This window comes from Bombus vancouverensis, chromosome 9 (genome assembly GCF_051014615.1).
Source record: "Bombus vancouverensis nearcticus chromosome 9, iyBomVanc1_principal, whole genome shotgun sequence".
Lineage (NCBI taxonomy): Eukaryota > Metazoa > Arthropoda > Insecta > Hymenoptera > Apidae > Bombus > Bombus vancouverensis.
In genome coordinates, this window is record NC_134919.1 from 12377603 (window position 1) to 12396708 (window position 19106).

Consider the following 19106-nt stretch of genomic DNA (forward strand, 5'->3'; position numbering starts at 1 on the left):
GTGAGATCGGTATTTCAGTTGTACAAAATTTTATAAAATGTTAGATCTATGCTCTATCTTCTGTGCTATATCGTCTGCGATCATATTGCTACATTCAAATAGACAATTAGATACACACATTGATATTAACAGTGTACGTCAATTCATAGATATGTTATTATAATAAAAAATTTTTTTCGCATCAAAATGTAAATTAAACATTTTAAATTCAATTAAGTAGAATATGTAAAGACATATATCGAAATTATTGATTTATGATATCTACGGAAAAGTGATACGTGGCAAAATATCTTTTATTCTTATTTCTATGATTCATGACTTCTCCTTAGAGGGAAAGCAATTTACGCGCGTACATTTCCCGCGTGGTCAAGGCGTAAGTATATGCGTGCATTAGTCACATTTGTATGTGTACAGCAGATCAGCTGAGCGCCAGCTGTGCTCTTCGTTGCGACCAATAGGAATCATGTATACCATTGCACAGCAGCGCCTCAAATACACTACCGGTGACCACAGGTTTGGCGTTCCCGCGAAAGCAACACGTAAACTTCAGTTTGTGAATCAAAAGTGTTATTTTATATGTATATACTCGTTTCCGCACGATTATGTACCTGTTTAGTTTAAGCGTATACAGTGTGTTTAAGTGTGATAATATTTTCTCATATTCTTCGAAAAAGTTGTGGTAAAATCGAGCGGGAAACAGATGCGCAGAACGTGTGGGTGCTGTGACTCCTTGGATTTATGCATCGCTTGTATACAATATTTAATGTTTTCGAACGACTGTATCGCGTTGTTTGAGTAAAATATAGTTCTCCTGGTTAACGAACAGTGTTTTTTTACAAACTTTTACAACATTTTACCTTGTAAAAGCGTGACATGAACAGGGCGTCTGTCAGAGGACGCCAACGTTGCACTGCGTTCGTATAGTCCTTAAATTCAATGCATGTACATGAAATTAATAGTGTTTATGAACTGAAATTAAACGATAGGACTTCAAAGAAAGTGTTTACTGAAAATTTGTGATTTTTTTCCCCCTTTGAGGTTATGTTATATATATAGAGGGCGTGACAGTGGCATATTGCAAGCAGGGGTTGGTCATCGTTTCGCGCGCTGGTCTCCCGCGCTTCGAGTTCCACGTCCCGTATTTTTTTGAAGAATTACTATTCTGTGATATCTCGAAGCTTGAAACTGTATCAGAAAAGACTTTAAGAAATTTTCGTGCTAAGAAACATTTTATAAATGAAAAGTTATGACACAAAATATTGAATCAAACGCAGCCAAGTATACGTGCATTATGGCGATCGGGTGCGTGTAAGCTTTGCGCGCTCTTTTACTTTTCGGCATTTTCCTGGCTAAATTACGGAGCGTATACTGTAATAATTGAGCGGACGTTAAATTAAAATACCGGCTAATTTATATCCATATTAAAAAGGCCTGTTCCCGTTCGAAATATTTTTTGAACACGTCGACAATTCCGAAGCAAAATGCCACAGACGAGGTGAGCGAACGAGTTTCCATTTGGTCTCAAAATTTCATACAATTCTTTCTGTATTTAGTCAGAAGCATTTAAAATTTGTTTGATATAAATTAGATTGATCTATACAATTTCCTGTGCTTTCTGATTTAAAAAAATTTAAGAAATATGCATGTATAACCTTCTTTAATCAGTATCTGCTTTTTAAAAGCTGTAACAATATTATATGAATAATATATGCTTGGATTTTTATTCTATAGATTCATGAATACTTTGTAAATGACCTTATTAAATTGTAATATTTCTATGGAATATATTTAACTTGAAAAAAATGTTAGACGTTAATTAGGACGTAATTCTTTGTTACCTTTTAAAAATATTTTTATCTACTTTACAAAGACATTAAGCTTGTTTAATATAATTTGATATTGCTGCAATAATGTCAATAACAAATCATTCTCTTCCCTTATTCAGTTTACATGGGAAAAAATCACAGACTTATTTACAAGGAGGAAAAGTAGTAACACAAACTTTAAAACGTAAAAGACGGGCAACAGAAATTTCTGAAGATTCAGAAAATGTATATCCGCCTAGTAAAATACCAGCTTTATCACATGTGTCATATACAGAATCATGTCATACAGTACATTCTTTAGAAAATTCATGTACACCACATCAAGTATCTCCATTGAAAGAGCAACAAGAGCCAGCCACATGGTCTGAATTAAGAACTGCAACATGCTTTTTAACACCATCATCTTCTAATAATACATCAAATAGACCTAGCCCATTACCATCATTTCCATGGGCTGATGGTTCTCAAGTTTGGTCTCTTATGTGTTTGGGAGATCAAAAGACTATTACTCAAAGAAATCCACAAATGTTCCAAAGGCATCCAACATTACAACCAAGAATGCGGGCAATTTTGTTAGATTGGTTGATTGAAGTTTGTGAAGTATACAAACTACATAGAGAGACTTATTATCTTGCAATGGATTATATAGACAGATATTTGTCCATTCATCAAAATGTACCCAAAAATCAATTGCAATTAATAGGCATTACATGCCTTTTCATAGCTGCCAAGGTTTGTATATGTATTTGTTTTTCTTTTTTTTTTACTTGTCGATTTATTAGTTTTAAATGAATAATCGATAATCTTTTTATAGGTTGAAGAAATATATCCACCCAAAATAGCAGAGTTTGCATATGTTACTGATGGAGCTTGCACAGAGGAAGAAATTTTAGGAAAAGAATTAGTGATTTTAAAAGGCCTTGGGTGGAACTTATCCCCAGTCACTGCTCCTGGCTGGCTTAATATCTATATGCAAATTGAATCAGGCGACTGGTCAAGGCCAAATGCATTTATTTACCCACAATATGGAGGTCTACAATATTCTCAGGCGGCTCAACTATTAGATTTAGCTACATTGGATGAAGGAAGTTTGAAGTTCCCTTATAGTCACATAGCTGCAGCAGCTATCTATCATACGCAAGGAAGGGAATGTGCTTTAAGAGTATCACGCATTCCATGGGAGCAGCTTGCACCCTGTGTCAAATGGCTTACGCCCTTTGCAATGACAACTGCTGAAGAACATTCTCAGTGCCTTTTAAGGTCTACAATAACACCTGTGGAGTCTCATTCTGGATCTGGACTTAAGGCAGCAGTGCCTAATATTGTAATGGATGAATCACATCGTATACAGACTCATGTTGTAGATTTAAACATGCTAGAAAGGGCGCAGCAACGATTAGTACATGAAATACCTTCTACTGATACAAATGAATCTGACTCTAATGCTGAACCTGGTAGACAGAGTCCAAATGAAAGTGGTCTTTTAACTCCACCATCTAGTAGTCAAAAAAATTCTACCACACCGTCGCGTCCTCCACCGCAGTTACATCCATATACGTAATTAAATATTTATAAATACTTGATGGTTTTTGATTCAGCATTTCGTTTACTAACTGCTGGTGAATGATTTTAATGTATGTCAGAAAATATTAACTGCTTTGAACAGTTTTGCCTTTTGTAAAGTTGCACAATGTGCTAGTAAATACGGGATTGCACGAGTGCACGGTAATTACAAGATATACTGTACTATTATCGTAAATAATACGGTGTTCCCCATTGAAGTACGTTGTCCTGGAACAACGATATTTATCATGTAATAGTAAGTCTTACAGTACAAGGTGTTAACCATTTTGTGTAGTAGTGTCCATAGTAATACTGAATTTATTTAATATTATATATTTGTTTTATTGTAAACGTTTAAAAGAAGTGCCTTACGTAGAGGAATGTAAACTTACACATAAGCCTATGGCTATCTTCTGTGATTATATCCATGCAGTGAATCTTGATAATACATTACATTAATACAGGCAGAATTAAAAATAACAAATATTTTCATAAATCTCTGAACAATATTAGTGCCTGCGAAAAGTGTCCTTAAAAACAACTGTTTTTATTAGTACTGAGGTAAATATTGTGAATAGTATTCTTTTATATATCACGCTTTATTTTAACGCAACGTATTATAACAATGCGTTATCAAGCCGGGTGAATGTATTTTTATGTATATGTACACTGTGAAGTACTAATAATAAAAAAAAAAGGAGAGAGAGAGAGAGAGAGAGAGAGAGAGAGCGCATAAGCATGAATGCACGGATGACGATATAAGACTATTAATTATTAAAATAAGATTTAAAAAATTTCGTGATGAATTTACACTGCCTTGTAATAAAACGCGGCCGTTTATATACATTTGTATGAAAAATTTGACAATAAATATTTGTAAATCTGATCATTAATCTTTTACCAATCTTTTCTCCAAAGAAGATAAAATAATCCAATCAGAATAAAAAATAATTCATTACGATATACATACATAATTTCATAAAGAATTCAAGTTACGAGGATGAATGTCGGAATCGATATTATCGACAGTAAAAAATAGTAACGTAGCGCCACAGTGTTCTTTCTAGAAACGCAATAATGCATTGTGATTGGTTGTTACGTTCATATTCAAGTTGTCAAATGCTAGACGGCCGTTAAGAAAGCGGTTGCGTGCTAAACGTTGTATCGAAGGCGATATCGAGGAACGTATACGAGGAATTTCTACGAAACAAAGTCGTTTATTTATTTTAATATTATACTAAACTCGGATGCTATAAACTTTACATTTAAAACGAATATATGCTTGAAAGAAGCCGCGTCTTTTACTGATAACGTCGAGTAACATGCAGTGGGAATGCTAACATTCAATTATTAGTGTCCTTTGATTTGTGTACAAAACGTTTTACAATTGAATTTAATTTCGTGTCGTGTTTGCAGTCGTCAAAGGTGCAACGACGAATGCATTTAATGAAATTATCATCGAATTTGTTATCAAAATTGTGAAAATCAGGATGTCAAGTCCAAGGAATATGAGTGGTTCTGTTCGCGAAGGAACTCGAGTTGTGCTTCGAGAAATTACTGCATCTCTTCATAATTCGCCGCCTGTGCAACCTTCTCGTCGCAAGGTATTTATATACTCTTTTTGTGAATGATAACGCGCCTGCAACGCGCATGACAATGAACTTTAAGTTGGCATATCCCGCGTTCTTATCGTTTTATCATGTCCTTTTTTAACCCGGTCATCTTTCCTCTCTGTTTTTATTGCAAACAGTTGTGCCAGAGGTCCCCTATAAATAAACCCTGAATCTCCAGGAGCACCTTGAAACGAAAATAAGTTTTGCTTCCCGCGTAGGAATATCTTTCTTCAGCGCGTAAAAAAGATACTCGCACATAATTTGTACAATTATTTTGTATATACATATATAAAATATTTTGAACATATCTGGCTTATATATAACTGTACATTACTTGGCTTAAAGATATCATAATATCTGTCATGCGCGCTGAATGATTAATTAAGGAAAGTACAGTTAATATTTTTGTATGTTACGTTACTAATCTAGAGACGCTTATTCATTGATAAACTGTATGTGAATGTTAGCAAACAATATTCGCAAAATGTTCATAAACCGTTAGTGAACACTTTTCGCAATAAATTCACGAATAGTTCCCGAACAATTATTTAAATACTTTATTACAATTAATTTATACCAATTCTTAGGTTGTGCAATCGCTAGTCATTAAAGATAAAAAATTTTAAACAATAAGATTAACTAAAATTTATAGAAAATTGTAAATATGTAAAGATTATTAGCTTATGTTTATACATTATGAATCATCGGCAATGTGTACTTATGCGAATAGATCAGGAGCAGTATAGTACGAGATAGACAACTTCTAGACAACAAAACATTTCGTATACTATTTGCGAATTGTTTACGAATACCAGTTGAGACGCACCTTGACATTCTTATAGTATGTTCTTTCTTGTACATGAAACAGAAACTGGTTTATTCACACGATCAGTACTACAAAGATGAAACCGGTTCTTTAGATTATTATAAAAAAGCATTGTACTTCTGGGTTATATTTTTACCTAAGGAAACGTGGATTTCGATACACTTATTGTATTTTATATTAGGATTTTATTTATGTGGTCTCCCCATGTTTCAATTTTGTCAATATGTAGCTTTCGATATTTCCTTATTTTCCAATTTTATTCAGTATACACAAAGATCTCGTTCGCATTCAAATCAGACTTAATACGTAGTTATTTCTGCCCAGGAGAAAGTGCCGATTAAAATACAGTTAAGATTAAAAATATAGTTATCATTCATACATCATAAGGTACACACATTCAAATAGAAATTGCAACTCCAAGGAAGTACTTCCAGCTTTTAGTAATATGCCACAAAAACAAAGATATTTTATATTATTCAATCTCTGTATCATTTTTCTTTCTCCGTTTCGTTTGACAGTCGCGTGTCCGATAACGATTTGATTCTTCATTTTGGAGTGACTCGAAATTTGTTAAATTCTTTGAAAATTTGAATCATTTCGAACATGATTCGAGACTTGAAATTATTGAAAGTCTCGATCATTTGTGAACCTCGAATCTTAATACATTTTGAATGAGTTGAAAAAAATCTTGAGCATAATGTTCAAACTAATTCAAAAGGTATATTAATTCAATCTATCGATAACTTACTCACTTTTTACCTACTCAGCAATTGAACAATTCGATTAACAAGTATTCATACGTTACTCCAGATAGCGCCACGCCGTCGCACCATTCGGTGCCATGGAATCGTGTCCCACCACTTCCATAGTTGGTGATCTTTGTAGCATAATGCCCGTGCGGCGTGTGCGCGGTTCGACGTTACGACAGCGGCCTACAAGTAGCAAGTGTTAGTTACGCGTATCATCGTGGCAAGACGGTGGCGATGACTCTCACGTCGTTGATCATCCTTTACGACCTAGAAACGATTCATTCCATATCGAACGTGCTCTAGCCGTAAACGTTTCCAACAGATTGTCAGAATCGCGTATCTTTCGAAAGGTGAGCCGCTTATATTTTGCATCATCGTGTTCTGTCGTCGCGTGCTCGTGGTAGTGCGTTCACACGTACACACGCTTACAGATATGGTGTCGCGTGCCATCGCGAGGAGATCAGTGGTAGTGGTGGATGTCTAGAGTCTAGAGTATCGACTGGAGAATGCGCTGCGCTAATATTAGAATTTCGACCAGAAGTATCCTCCGTTGATCGTCAGGTCCGGTGAGTGTCTTCCGGCGAATCCTTCCGATGGAGACGAGCAGACCGCAAGAAGGCAATACGTTGTCTTAGACCTAGTTTCACGTTTCTTACTTTTCACGCCGTTTTCCATCGAATGTTATTGGACAGAGTTTATTGAGCAAAAGACTGTGTTCTGTTTTCTTGTAAATCGAAATCGATGTCGAAGACGGTACTCGAAAGAATGGAGCGACGATAGAGGGATGAGAGAGAGAAAAAGAGACACACCCCTCAGGAGAGAAATGTCTCTGGTTTTTTCTGTCATCGCGTCCAGATGGGAATGAGTCATAGTCATAGTATCTATGTGTTGTCTCGATGATGTCAAGAATACGCCGAATAAGGAGAGCACGAGCCTCTCGAGTTTCGAATGGAATTGCCTGTCATATTGTGATTGCATCGGTTCACTCGCTTGAACGCTTCGTGTACGGTGAGCTCGAGCAAACACGTTCACTTTATACCGTAGGTTTAACGAGTAAAAGCGCCTACAGTATAATAATAATTGACAGTTTGCCACGGTTCATGAAAATGTCCTCATCATTTCATGCGGTTAGGAAATCGTGTAATTGCTGCCGGCAATCTTGATGCATCCGAGTGTGAAGATTGTAAATTACGTTGTTTCACGTATAGAATGATTCACAAGAAACGAAATTGTTTGTCACCTGCTCTCATCTCTTTTATTAAAGCAAGAAGAAAAAAAAAAAGACGAATATCGACCTTTTTTCATGTCTGTAATAATAAGCGTGGTTATTGTTGGATCACCGTGTATAAATAACATCGTTTACATCGTTAAAAATGCTTCTACGCTTATCAGAATGACGTTTCTACGTTTCAGTATTTCTGCAAATATCACGCGACCATCGTCTTTGAATGTTTCTATACGTTTTAAATCGATTTCCCGCGAATCCGTAATCGAACTTCCTTGTGACGCATTGGCAAGAACACGAAAGGCATGTTCCGAACAGACAGCAGATTTTAGCACATTGTTCATCAGCTATTCTATGTAGAAATCATCGTGTGCCGCTATTGGCATAATTGGATAACAAAAATTTATAACACTTAGCAACTATATACAGGGTGGTTGGTAACTGGTGGTACAAGCGGAAAGGGGGTGATTTTACGCGAAAAAAGAAGTCGAAAATATAGAATAAAAATTTTTTTTTTAATTTTTCCATCGAGACAACGATCTACAGTGAGATCCGTTATAACGAGACGTGATAAAGTGCACGTGTACCGAGCGAAAATTCAAAGTCGATTTTCTCGAAAACAAAGCCTCAAACGAAAAATTTTTTCTAAAAAAAAATTTATAGTATTATAAATTTAAATTTAATATACATTTAAAGTATTTAATATTTAATAAAAATTTAATACTTTATACTTTTTATACTTTAAATTTATATTACTAAATTTATATTAAAATTAAAAAAGATTTATATTATATTATAAAATATATATAATATATAAAATTTATATTAAATTTAGTAATGTAAATTTGAAGTATAAAAAATTTAAATTTTTTTAAAGTAAAATTTATTCTATATTTTCGACTTCTTTTTTCCGCTTGTACCACCAGTTACCAACCACCCTGTATAACACTGAACAATAACATAATGGCAACGTACACAGTTTTTACCAACGAAATGAAGATGGAAAATACGTGAAAAAATATAAACCTAATTGCAAGGGAGAAAACAAGTTTACATTATAAACAAGCAATTTGCAAGAAATTATTCAAATTACTAAAAAATTACAAATTGCTTATTTTTATTGCTCTTTAGTTTTAGTATTAATAATTGTGTAAACTGATGTACGTATAAACAGAAGCATATTTGTGCTGTTTAACAATGTAGTAAATATCTACGAATGTTACAAACCTCTCAAGATTAAAGATAAATTAAGTACGTACATACTTCCGAAGGTTTACAGAGGTTTCGCGTGTGAAGTGTGAACTGACCCAAATTCAATTGTTAGCGTGGCATTTTATTTTTCCGTGTCAAGTCGTTCATCTTGTCAATTTATTTTCAAAGAATTTTGATTGACATCCAAAGATGTAATCAGTCGTTAAACGATAATCACCACGTTGCGTATATCAGTCTTCGTCAAACATTATACGTTGTTATTCAAGGTTATCAGATTATCATGTTATGATTTATCATCTTTAAGTTTCGAGCAAGATTATTTTCATACTTTTTTCTTTTTTTCTAAATCAAACTATGAATGTTTCTCCTTAATTGACGTGGCGATGATTATTTGTTCCTTCAATTGGTTTTTTTTTTGCGCCCTTTAGTCGTTTATTACTATATTTCAGTTATCTAGAATTAATTACGTGGTCTATCGCTACATCCATATTTATACTAATTAACGTTACTACACATATTATATTATCTTGTTACCATTTACCTTATTATTATTTATTTTAATTTATTATTAATTAGATAACGATGCATTAAGAAATGTAATCCATATGCAATGTAAACAATTATGTAATTTCCACAGAAACCAAGACGCACTAAAAAAGCACCATCAATATTCATGGAATTAATGACGTATTCTCTGAAAGAAGAAGCGCATAACACGAGCTATAGAGTAGCTACGCCTAATCCATAATGGTTAACGTGTTATATTAGTGCGCGATTTACATATTCTACTTTCTAAATGCATCTGTTCCCCGTAAAATGTTTGTCCGTCGTTCTAACGCGATATGTTTTCACGTACTTAATCAAATCAGAAGCAAGACGCAACAGACTGATGTCTTAATTAAACGCAGAAATCGGATGAGTCTTATTAATTGGATTTGTGAATTTAATCGAGTAGGACGAATTTATCATTCGTCTTCGTTCGATTTTCTCTCGTTGTTCGGATTAGAGCTTACGGTGAAAACTTCCAGATAAAACCTGGGCGACTTTATTAGAGCAAAAAGTGGGTAAACTCGAGAGAGTGAATCGAGAGAGGTTTCACATTAATAATTGAGACGAGTGTTGGCCATATCTCTGTAAGATATCGTTAAATTAGCGAATTCTTCCAAGTCGGTGAATATCGTACGTCTAATGTATTCGAGGCGAATACATTACAACACGTATACGAACTTTTTAATCGAATGATTTTACAATCTTCGATCAAACTAGCTCGAGGCTATAAAAAGGTGAAAATAAGCCTTTCCACTGTGAGCTTTCTTTCCTCTCTCGGGGCAAGAGGGGTGGAACGAAAGGAAGACGCTTATAAACGAGAAATCGAAGAAAAAATACACAAGACCGCGAATAGGGTAAATGATAAACGAAAGATGCGCCGTGTCGTCGGAAATAAACGTGTCAGGGGTGAGGATATATAGGCGGGGAGAAAGAAAGAAAGTTCGCTACGTGGGGTTCTGTGAACCCGCGTGTAAATATGGCCTCATATCGGCCAGCAGTGACAGCCGAAAGTGGAGGCCCTTCGGGAAGTCATGGGGAATTTCATCTTCAAGGTAATCTTCTCAAAACACCGCTTTCTAACAAAAAGAAAAAAAAATCCGCTAATAATATTGCGTTCAAGTTGCACGAACTCTCGAATAACGAAATCGCTCGCTTTGTTGGATTTTCAATTTTTTTGAGAAATTTCCTACGACACGTAAGACGTTTCAATGGACCACTTAAAAGCTCGTTCGGGCTATGAAATTCAAGTGATTTGAATAATTTGAACGAGGCGTAAGAAATAGATACATACGCTGTTAGACAATCGATAGATTAGAGGCAATTAGACATCAGACAGACATTAGGCAATTCGGTTATCTTCGGATAACTCGTTTTAATTCCTTCGCGAGGAACACCGAAATTTTTAATCCAACGATGCATCTTCTTAGATGATGGAATCGTAAGAAACTTCACGCAGAAGATCCTCGCTCTTGGATTCAAATTTAGACTTGAATTTATATGATCACAGTTGTATCCACGTCTCGACAGCCACCATCTTTCACCGCGAGTCGCGATCACAGGATCGAGGCGATACGGACCGAGGTATTTTTTCGCCGCGAGCACCGTCCACTCATAACTGTTCTTGGCATGGATTCGCGGACAAGACTGGCGCGAGATCGGTCAAAACAAAATCTCCATCTCCCTCTCTTCGTGCTGGTATATTTTATAATTAGTCTCAGCGACGAAGAAGTTGCGCAATTTCTGAAAGAAATCCGCGAGCCTTGCCTCGAGAGATCAGCTGATGCGAATTTTGCCAGTGGTCTACGATTGCTCGTTGAACACGCATCTTTATTCTACATTTGTTACGCTAGAAAATGGAATATATCAATAAACTGCTTCATCGAGCTGCCACGATCCCGGCAAGGACGTTGCTGCCACCATCGCCATCGCCGTCGCCATCGCCCACGCCGCCGGTATTTTGCGTCTAACTAGTCGAAAGCCAAATTATACGCGAACTTCTCGCGCCTGTGAATTGGCAGAGGCAGATATAGGTTTTTTAGACTCGTTCGAGCGTACGCTGCAGCGGAAAATTTCTCATTAATTAACGCGAATGTAAGCCTGGAATTGAATGTATTCAGGGTCGGCTCGGAAAATCCCAGCGTCGTTATCGAAATTCATCGGTGTCCTTGAATCTCTCAACAGCTTTCGCTGATTCTTAATAACAAAAGAGGTTGTCTTTAGAATCTGTGCTCGATTATTGATTCGTCTTTCATTCGAAATTGTACTTGCATTTTTGGTAAAACAAATGGCAATTGGAAAAATAAAAAAAGAAATAAATTCTAATTGATGTAACATTTCTGTTCTGTTGCTTAATAATATCTTCTTTCTGTTTCATAGAGTGGCGGCGACAACTCTACATCGAAAAGTGCAGAGCATGAGGTGAAGGTTCGATTCGCTCGTGAGTTCGCCGACGTTGGATCGATCACCTACTCGGCTCCGGAGAGTCTGTCTTCGGCAAGCAGTTTCCAAAGTCTCAGCAGTACTTTAAGCACAAAGAGCAGTAGTGGAATCTGTGCAGATTCCACGCCTCAGAGCCCCAACCAGGTTTTGGACGATTCATACGTGGACTCGAATATATCTGGTTTAGGAGAGCTGATCGCCGGTTGTGCACAGATAAACTTAAATAGCGAGGACGACGATCATTCATACAATACTCTTCAAAACTCTCAAGACTTCAGTCAGGATCAAACATTCGCATCTGCCACTGACGAGCTACCAGTCGATATTACCAAAGATCTCTCTGAGTTTTCGTTGACTGAATCTCGGAAAATAGTGCAAGTTGTCGATGACAATTCAACGCTGACTAATTCTACAGAGGAAATTAAAGAAATACCTATCGTAGACACCATTTGCATCAAGGAACCTCTGCCCGTAGCGATTATAGAATCAAACAGGAGGAATAGTTTTATACGATTAGAGGGAATAACAAGCAGATCCTCTTCTGCTAATAAGGGTAATGACAGTAGCGATGATCATCAGACGAGTAATAGCTCCGTAAATGGCGTTGATGAGATTTCACTGCCACGTTGCACAGAGGAGCCTAACTTAAATTCGACTGTGTGTTTGTCACCTAATAAAGAAGTCACAGATGTTCCTAGGGAAAAGGAATCTAGTTTGACAGAGAATAGCTCGGGCGAAGTTGATTCTTTGTCTCTCAATTTTATACCATATACTGTAAATTCCGTATGTAATTCGACGTCTGTGTTCACGGAATATGCAGAAGAGACATCGTTGCCTAGTGTACCAACGCTTTCTTCTTTATTGAACAGTACAGATTTGGCGAAGTTGGGCGAAAGCGATGCTCGAGAAGATGAGAACAATGTAGAAAATCAACTGGCAAGGACTTTGTCTCCTGTGAATAATTCTAACATAGCAGTAATTTCATCTCCGCAAATCGCAGTGAAAAGTCCTATTCAAGATAAAAATCGAGATACAAATAGTAGTTTGACAAATTCATTGAACTTTTCTAACAATGATGTAAAGGATTATGTAAATGTTATAAATGACAAACAACAGACTTGTCTAGATGATACTTCTTTCGTGAGATCAAAAACGTCTGAGGTTCAAGAAAATTCTGCTACGAATATTTGTCAAGAGATTAAGAACACAGTAATAACAGAAAGTGTTGTTAATAACCTTGAACTTCCTTCGTTAAAAGAAGATACTTTGAACACAGATGCTATTACTCCTAGAAAAGAAGAGGTAGAAACCAGTCAATCAGATAAATCTTTTGACAAGAAAGTAGACGATTTGCAGAACGCAGATGATTTGCTGAGGACAGATGATTTGCTAAAGACAAATCTAATAAATTCGATAAAAGAAAATGAAAACGAGAATATAGAGGAACAGTGTTCTGACAAGAAATTAGATACCACTATTATATTAGAGGATATTTCTTTGATTTCGGAGACTGTACCGGAAGAGGAACTGTATACGGAGTTCAAACCGCAACGACAGAGCACCACGTTAACTGTGTTGAACATCGAACAGCCGAATTTTGAAGAACTGCAATCTGCTGCTGAACAGGTTGCCAATGATATTTGTAAATCTTCATTGGAATTCTCAGAAGAAACCCATTGTTTCATTAGCGCGACATCCGAAAGTGAGTGTTTCTCATAGGAAATTTTTTTTTATGTCAATGAACAGTTATTAATAGTCATTTTATATTACAGTCTTCCAGGATCCTACGAGCTTCGATTTTTTGATAAATCACGGCAATTCGAAAACTGTCAATCGTTTGAGAAGCGAGTCCTTGTATGTAAAATTTGATCCATTGGTAGCAAATACTAGTATGTTACCTCAAGGAAATGTACAATCCATAAACGAGGAACAAAACGACAAAAGTGAAAGCATACCAGTGAATATTGATACTCCTAAACGTAATCCTGCCATAGCAGCTATAGATAGGCTACTTTTTTATAGTCCTATTTGTACAAATATAACGCAGAAAACAGATGAACTTCAAGAGAAAATGGCAAGCAAAGTACGTTGTAATTTATCATAATTCGTGTCTTTACTAATATTGTTATTAGGTGAATATATATATTTATACCTATGTTATATAGGAACAGCCTGTAGAAGAATCAAAATCAGATACTCCACTTATTACCGATATTAATATGAGTAAGGAATTAGAATTAGTAAGGACAACTGTATTACAGCTAGAAGAAGAACTAGAGAAACGAAAAAAAGAGTACGAAGCTGAATTAGAGAAGCAAAAGAATGCTTTTCAAGAAAAAATTAACAAATTACAAGCACAAATGGCACAGGAGATAAAGAGTAAATCTCAAATGACGTAAGTTATTCCAAGTTATCTCCACAGGATAGGGCAGATAAAGTGTTACAAGCTATTTTCTCCAAAGTCATTGCAGATGTCAACTTGAGATTTTCAGGTGTTAAATGATGCAGAAGGGTTGATATTTTTGCGTGTAAGAAATTAAGGAGGAGAGTTTCTCAAGGGTGAAAAGATTACTACTCCCACATTTTTTAAATGGAGTGACATATTAATTTTTTGATATTTGGACAGATGTTATCAAACCTAATAACTTTTATCTAAAGCTCTTTTTTATTTCGCATAGTTAAGAAATTGTAGCAGAAAATACTTTATACATGGAATGTATTCTGCTTTGAAAATTATTTTACTAGATGTTCAGGCAGTTGTACATTCACTCCCAAACACACGTTTATTCTTGTGATAATAGCTTTGTTAAATATCTAACATTTCTGAAGTTACGAATTTATAGTGTTAATTCCTTTTTTCATATCCTCTTTCATAGTTGCCACTGCTGCAATCATTTTCTCCTTTACATAGCCCCATAAAAAAGGTCAACTGGTGCTAAATCAGGTGACATATTTGAAAAATAATTTTCAAAGCAAAATACATTTCCTTTGATATCTTTCTACATGTTTATGGAACTCCTCTTGTGTAAGGTATTTTCCACTCTCCCCCACAATATCTTATACCCTGAAATGTTATTCCCTCTGCATCATTTAAAGCCTGAAAATTTCAAGTTGATATTTGCAATGGCTTGTAGAAAACAGCTTGTAACACATTATGTACCCTGTCCTATAATACTCCGTTGTTAATGTAAATACCTATATAATATTGTATTGATATGTAAATAATCGCGAAATATTAATTTCAGGGTCGTAGTCGAAGAGTATGAAAAATCGATTAGTCGACTGCTTACAGAGAGAGAAAGAGATCGTACGAATTTCGAACAAGAGAAAGCAAAACTCCAAGAGGAATTACAAGCTACAAATGTTCATTTAAGCAACACAGAAGCTGCTTTCAATGATGTTCATCAAAAGTACGAGAAGCTCAAAGGATTCGTATCCGTGTATAAAAGTAATGAGGCGGTATTGAAGGAGGGTATTCAAGAAAACATGGAAACAATAAAAGGTTTGGAAACACGATACGATCAATTGAAGAATCATGCTAAGACCGAGCTTGAAAAGTAAGTACTTAGAAAAGTTGAAATATTTCAATACGAAAGGAACAAGTTATATATTTTTAAAATATTTTAGAGCTAATTTCCAACTGGATGCTATACGAAAACAGCATGAAGATGAAACAGTAAAACTTCATGCGTTGGTACGGAAGGCGGAGCTAAAGAGCAATTCATTGGCCGAATTGGTTGAACAGAAAACTAAAGAAAACAAGGAATTAACGCAAATACTGGATGAAGTGATTGCAAGGGTGGGTCACCAAAACGCGGAATAAAAAACGGGAAATTGACAAGCATCGCGAATGCAATGCAATTAGTCTTTATTTTTTTACTCGCCCCCTTAAACGTTTTAGATACAACCATATGCTAGATATGATTGATATATATGTACACATGCGTTGTTTCTAAAATTACTAATTGCAAATTATGTTTTGTTTCAGAGAAGCACCTTTTATTAATTATTTATAAGTTGTGAAATATATATATATATACATACTATTTTATCGCTAATAAAAAAAATAGGCATATTAAAACCAACCTCTCAGTTTGTGTTTATGGAGTAAAAAATATCTTAATATTCCACAAATAGTTCTAACAGTCACACGTTCACGCATTAATATTTCATGCGATTTGTTATAATACATTTCAATATAATATCTCACTATATTCAGATAAATAAAATCCATTGTTCATACATATGCTACCTCGACATACAAACATCAATGTTTGATCATTGATATTTCTGTGATAAATAATATACTTTATGCAAAGTTAGGTCAATTTTTTTTTATAGATCAATGAGTATTGTCAATCAGCTGTTCTTGCATCAATTACAAACAAAACGTGATATTTTGCTAATTTTAACATACGATCACTTGTACTCCCTGGTTTGCGAGGAATATTCTTGTTCTCGAGATCAGGCATAAGTTTCTTAATGGTTCGCGCTAAGTTTGTAGCATACTGTTTAAATTGTGGATGAGTCATACCTATTCCCTTATCTCGTAAAGCCTCCGCTACCGCCCATAGTAATTTCTAAACACACGTATTTACATTATATTATATAATAAAAAACAATTGTTTGAACATGCTTTAAAGTGCTTAGAAAAAGATACCTTTCTATGAGTGTCACTAAGCTCGCATTTTCCTTCATTCAAGGACTTGCCTTTTTCAATTATATCACTAGATGAGTGTCTCTCCCACGAAGGCATAGTAGTATTATGCAATTCGTGCGAGCCGTCGAAAGATAAACTTTTTATCCATTTGCATTGTGGTCCTTCCAATTCTTCTTCGCTTTTCCTCTTCCTTGATTCTGGTTCAATAGCTGCCTTCTGACTTTTCTCCGAATCATTCTCCTTTGTGTTTTGTGTAAATAGTGCACGTTTAATGCTTTGAGGATTTGACCCAGTTGTAAGCAACTTGCTTGGACCAGCTCGTTCAGGAGGAGGACTTTGAAATAGCGCCCGTTTAGACATTTCAATTTTGGACTTTAACGGACTAGGTCCATCTAAAACGAGCCGTCGAGCTACTTTTTTCTTTGTTGAACTCCTGGGAGTTCCCCTCGGACTTTTACCACGTGGACTCTTACCCCGTGGACTTTTGCCTTTTTTAACTGTTGGTTTCCTATATTAAAAAAAGAATAATAATTTTATATTTTAAATTAATAAAATTTTTCTGAAATATGTTTCATGCTTAATACATACTTAATATTTAGTACTACAAGTCTTTTATTGTTAAGCGCCAGGCCTTGTAAATTCGCACTGGAAAATATTTTTCGTCTTCTCGTCAAATGACTTAATCTTTTTGTTGGACTTTGTCCATTATTGTGTTTAGCTAAATGATTTCGTTTTTTGGCACTTCCTGGTGCTGGTTTAGAAAACCATACAGTACATGTAGACTGAGTTTCAGCACCTATATATCTATTACATAATTTTGATGTAAGGCCTTCAAATTCTTCAACTGCTTTATTTCTGTTATAACTAAAATCAAAACTAGTATTAAATACCTTCCCATAAATACTGTATGCTATAAACTTAAGTAAAAAGCATATTAATGCGCTCACTGTATTCCATGAAATTTATGATGATATGCTTCAGGCCATGACAAAGTGGCAACTTCTTTCTCATTGACAGTGTAGTAGAGTAATGATTGTTTTGGTGCAGCAATGAAAGACTCATCTTTTATGTTGTTCTCAGTTACAGTTACTTGTAGCTGCTCAGGATTTAACAATTTTGTTCCACTTGCGCTAGCATTGATAATGCTTTTTTCATTATTAGGAACTACTTTCTTTATCCTAAAATTATCACTGCAAGTATTCTTTAAATCTACTGTATCTATATTATTACTAATATTACTTTGATATTGTGGATCACAAGCATCAAAAGCAGTACTTAAATTTCTAGATGTGCTTTTGGTACGCTGATAATTATTTGTACTAATATTTTCTTTTTGCTGTTCTGGGGATTCCTTATTTAAATTTTGTTTTATACATTTTTCTGGTAGCACACATGGTGTCCAAAATAAATGTTGATTTTCATAAATACGTAATAATAATTCTGAACAATCTGTTCTACAAATTGTAAGTTTAGGTGGTGGCGGTACACCACTTAAGAGTTTATTAATTTTGGCTAATAAATTGTTATCAGAGTTTGCAACTAAATCAGCTTGGGAAGGCTTTTTAGGACTAGCTACTATTGGTACTTCATTTGATAGTGGTTCATTATTCTTTTTATCATCTTCATCATCGCTATCGAACATCTCTGGACTACAGATGTTCGAAAGCTCTTTCTCAGTCGTAGAACTTCCATCTCTGCTGGAATAACAGCAATCCATGGCATTGTCTATTAAAAAAAAAAAAGAAAGGAAAAGAAAAACAACATGCAAACTACGTAATAAATAATTAACAATTTTTTAGCACCAAACAGAAGTTAAAAAGAATTTAATATTTTTAGTAAGAATATCTCGTTACATTTTCATTATTTAAATACATAAATTTGTTAAAATAATGTATTTTAATACCGAAATAAACTGCGTCTCATATATTTATGCGCGGGATAAAATATTCGTTATAAGCACATATGTACATGATATCTAACCTTGCGGAAAGTTGTACGTTAAACAAGCAAAATTTCAATAAAAGTATTTCGTAATTCCCTAAATTATTTATCTTATTTTATACACGAATTATTTACTACTTAAATAGGAGTTAACGTCAAAAACGAATAGCCTATTGCTTCTTTAATCTTATCGTGATATCACATTTTAAATTTTAAATTAAAATAAACGAAAAAATTATACGCATACATACTGTGCACAGAAATTCGAACGTACTTACGTCTTTTGTGAATCAATGTTCAAGTGTCTCTCGCTCAATAATTTATTGGCTAACAGCCAGATGCATCTGTTTTGATTTTGCGATACCAGAAACACAGTTCACTACGCGTAACAGCATTACGTACGTCATAATGTGACGACAGCATATCTATTCCTTAGGGCTGTTTTTTCTCTTACATATCTTCATGAATCCTACCATAAGTGTAGAACAACGCCAGTTACTTAT

General features: G+C 35.0%; 3 protein-coding genes and 1 long non-coding RNA gene across 8 annotated transcripts; 2 read left to right on the top strand and 2 right to left on the bottom strand.

Annotated features, from left to right (window-relative positions):
* The first annotated feature begins 283 nt into the window (after positions 1 to 283).
* CycE (cyclin E) lies at positions 284 to 3387 on the top strand. Its single transcript, XM_033346470.2, has 3 exons — positions 284 to 1495; positions 1946 to 2558; positions 2641 to 3387. Exons 1-3 carry the CDS (start codon positions 1482 to 1484, stop codon positions 3385 to 3387), a joined length of 1374 nt encoding a protein of 457 aa, XP_033202361.1. The 5' UTR covers positions 284 to 1481.
* A 1149-nt stretch (positions 3388 to 4536) lies between these two features.
* tacc (transforming acidic coiled-coil protein) lies at positions 4537 to 16087 on the top strand. 3 transcript variants are annotated; one of them, XM_033346443.2, is made up of 6 exons: positions 4537 to 4993; positions 11940 to 13704; positions 13775 to 14085; positions 14168 to 14397; positions 15248 to 15559; positions 15630 to 16087. In XM_033346443.2, the coding sequence occupies exons 1-6, from the start codon at positions 4880 to 4882 to the stop codon at positions 15823 to 15825; spliced, it is 2928 nt and encodes a 975-aa protein (XP_033202334.2). In that variant the 5' UTR covers positions 4537 to 4879; the 3' UTR covers positions 15826 to 16087. The 3 variants fall into 3 exon arrangements, with proteins under 3 accessions (XP_033202334.2, XP_033202337.2, XP_033202335.2); XM_033346446.2 differs by lacking the exon at positions 4537 to 4993 and adding an exon at positions 10463 to 10615; XM_033346444.2 differs by lacking the exon at positions 4537 to 4993 and adding an exon at positions 11349 to 11515.
* LOC143303129 (uncharacterized) lies at positions 4587 to 9688 on the bottom strand. The gene is made up of 2 exons (XR_013059137.1): positions 9556 to 9688; positions 4587 to 9467 (listed from the first exon to the last, which is right to left on the bottom strand). It is a non-coding gene; the product is annotated as an uncharacterized LOC143303129 (long non-coding RNA).
* mi (cyclin E-interacting protein minus) lies at positions 15975 to 19062 on the bottom strand. 3 transcript variants are annotated; one of them, XM_033346457.2, is made up of 5 exons: positions 18878 to 19062; positions 17610 to 18387; positions 17251 to 17526; positions 16663 to 17170; positions 15975 to 16582 (listed from the first exon to the last, which is right to left on the bottom strand). In XM_033346457.2, the coding sequence occupies exons 2-5, from the start codon at positions 18377 to 18379 to the stop codon at positions 16358 to 16360; spliced, it is 1779 nt and encodes a 592-aa protein (XP_033202348.1). In that variant the 5' UTR covers positions 18380 to 18387; positions 18878 to 19062; the 3' UTR covers positions 15975 to 16357. The 3 variants fall into 3 exon arrangements, with proteins under 3 accessions (XP_033202348.1, XP_033202347.1, XP_033202349.1); XM_033346456.2 differs by having other exon boundaries at positions 18882 to 19061; XM_033346458.2 differs by having other exon boundaries at positions 18855 to 18878.
* Between the last annotated feature and the right edge of the window lie 44 nt (positions 19063 to 19106).

Bases quoted from the DNA above. Each gene is read 5' to 3' on its own strand.
- mi (XM_033346457.2), bottom strand. From the start codon at position 18,379: ATGGATTGCTGTTATTCCAGCAGAGATGGAAGTTCTACGACTGAGAAA. The intron at 17,171-17,250 runs GTATGTATTAAG...TTTTTAATATAG, and splicing joins CTTGTAGTACTAAATATTAA to GAAACCAACAGTTAAAAAAG. The intron at 16,583-16,662 runs GTATCTTTTTCT...ACGTGTGTTTAG, and splicing joins TTAGTGACACTCATAGAAAG to AAATTACTATGGGCGGTAGC.
- tacc (XM_033346443.2), top strand. From the start codon at position 4,880: ATGTCAAGTCCAAGGAATATGAGTGGTTCTGTTCGCGAAGGAACTCGA. The intron at 4,994-11,939 runs GTATTTATATAC...TCTGTTTCATAG, and splicing joins TGCAACCTTCTCGTCGCAAG to AGTGGCGGCGACAACTCTAC. The intron at 14,398-15,247 runs GTAAGTTATTCC...TATTAATTTCAG, and splicing joins AAGAGTAAATCTCAAATGAC to GGTCGTAGTCGAAGAGTATG.
- CycE (XM_033346470.2), top strand. The intron at 2,559-2,640 runs GTTTGTATATGT...ATCTTTTTATAG, and splicing joins GCCTTTTCATAGCTGCCAAG to GTTGAAGAAATATATCCACC.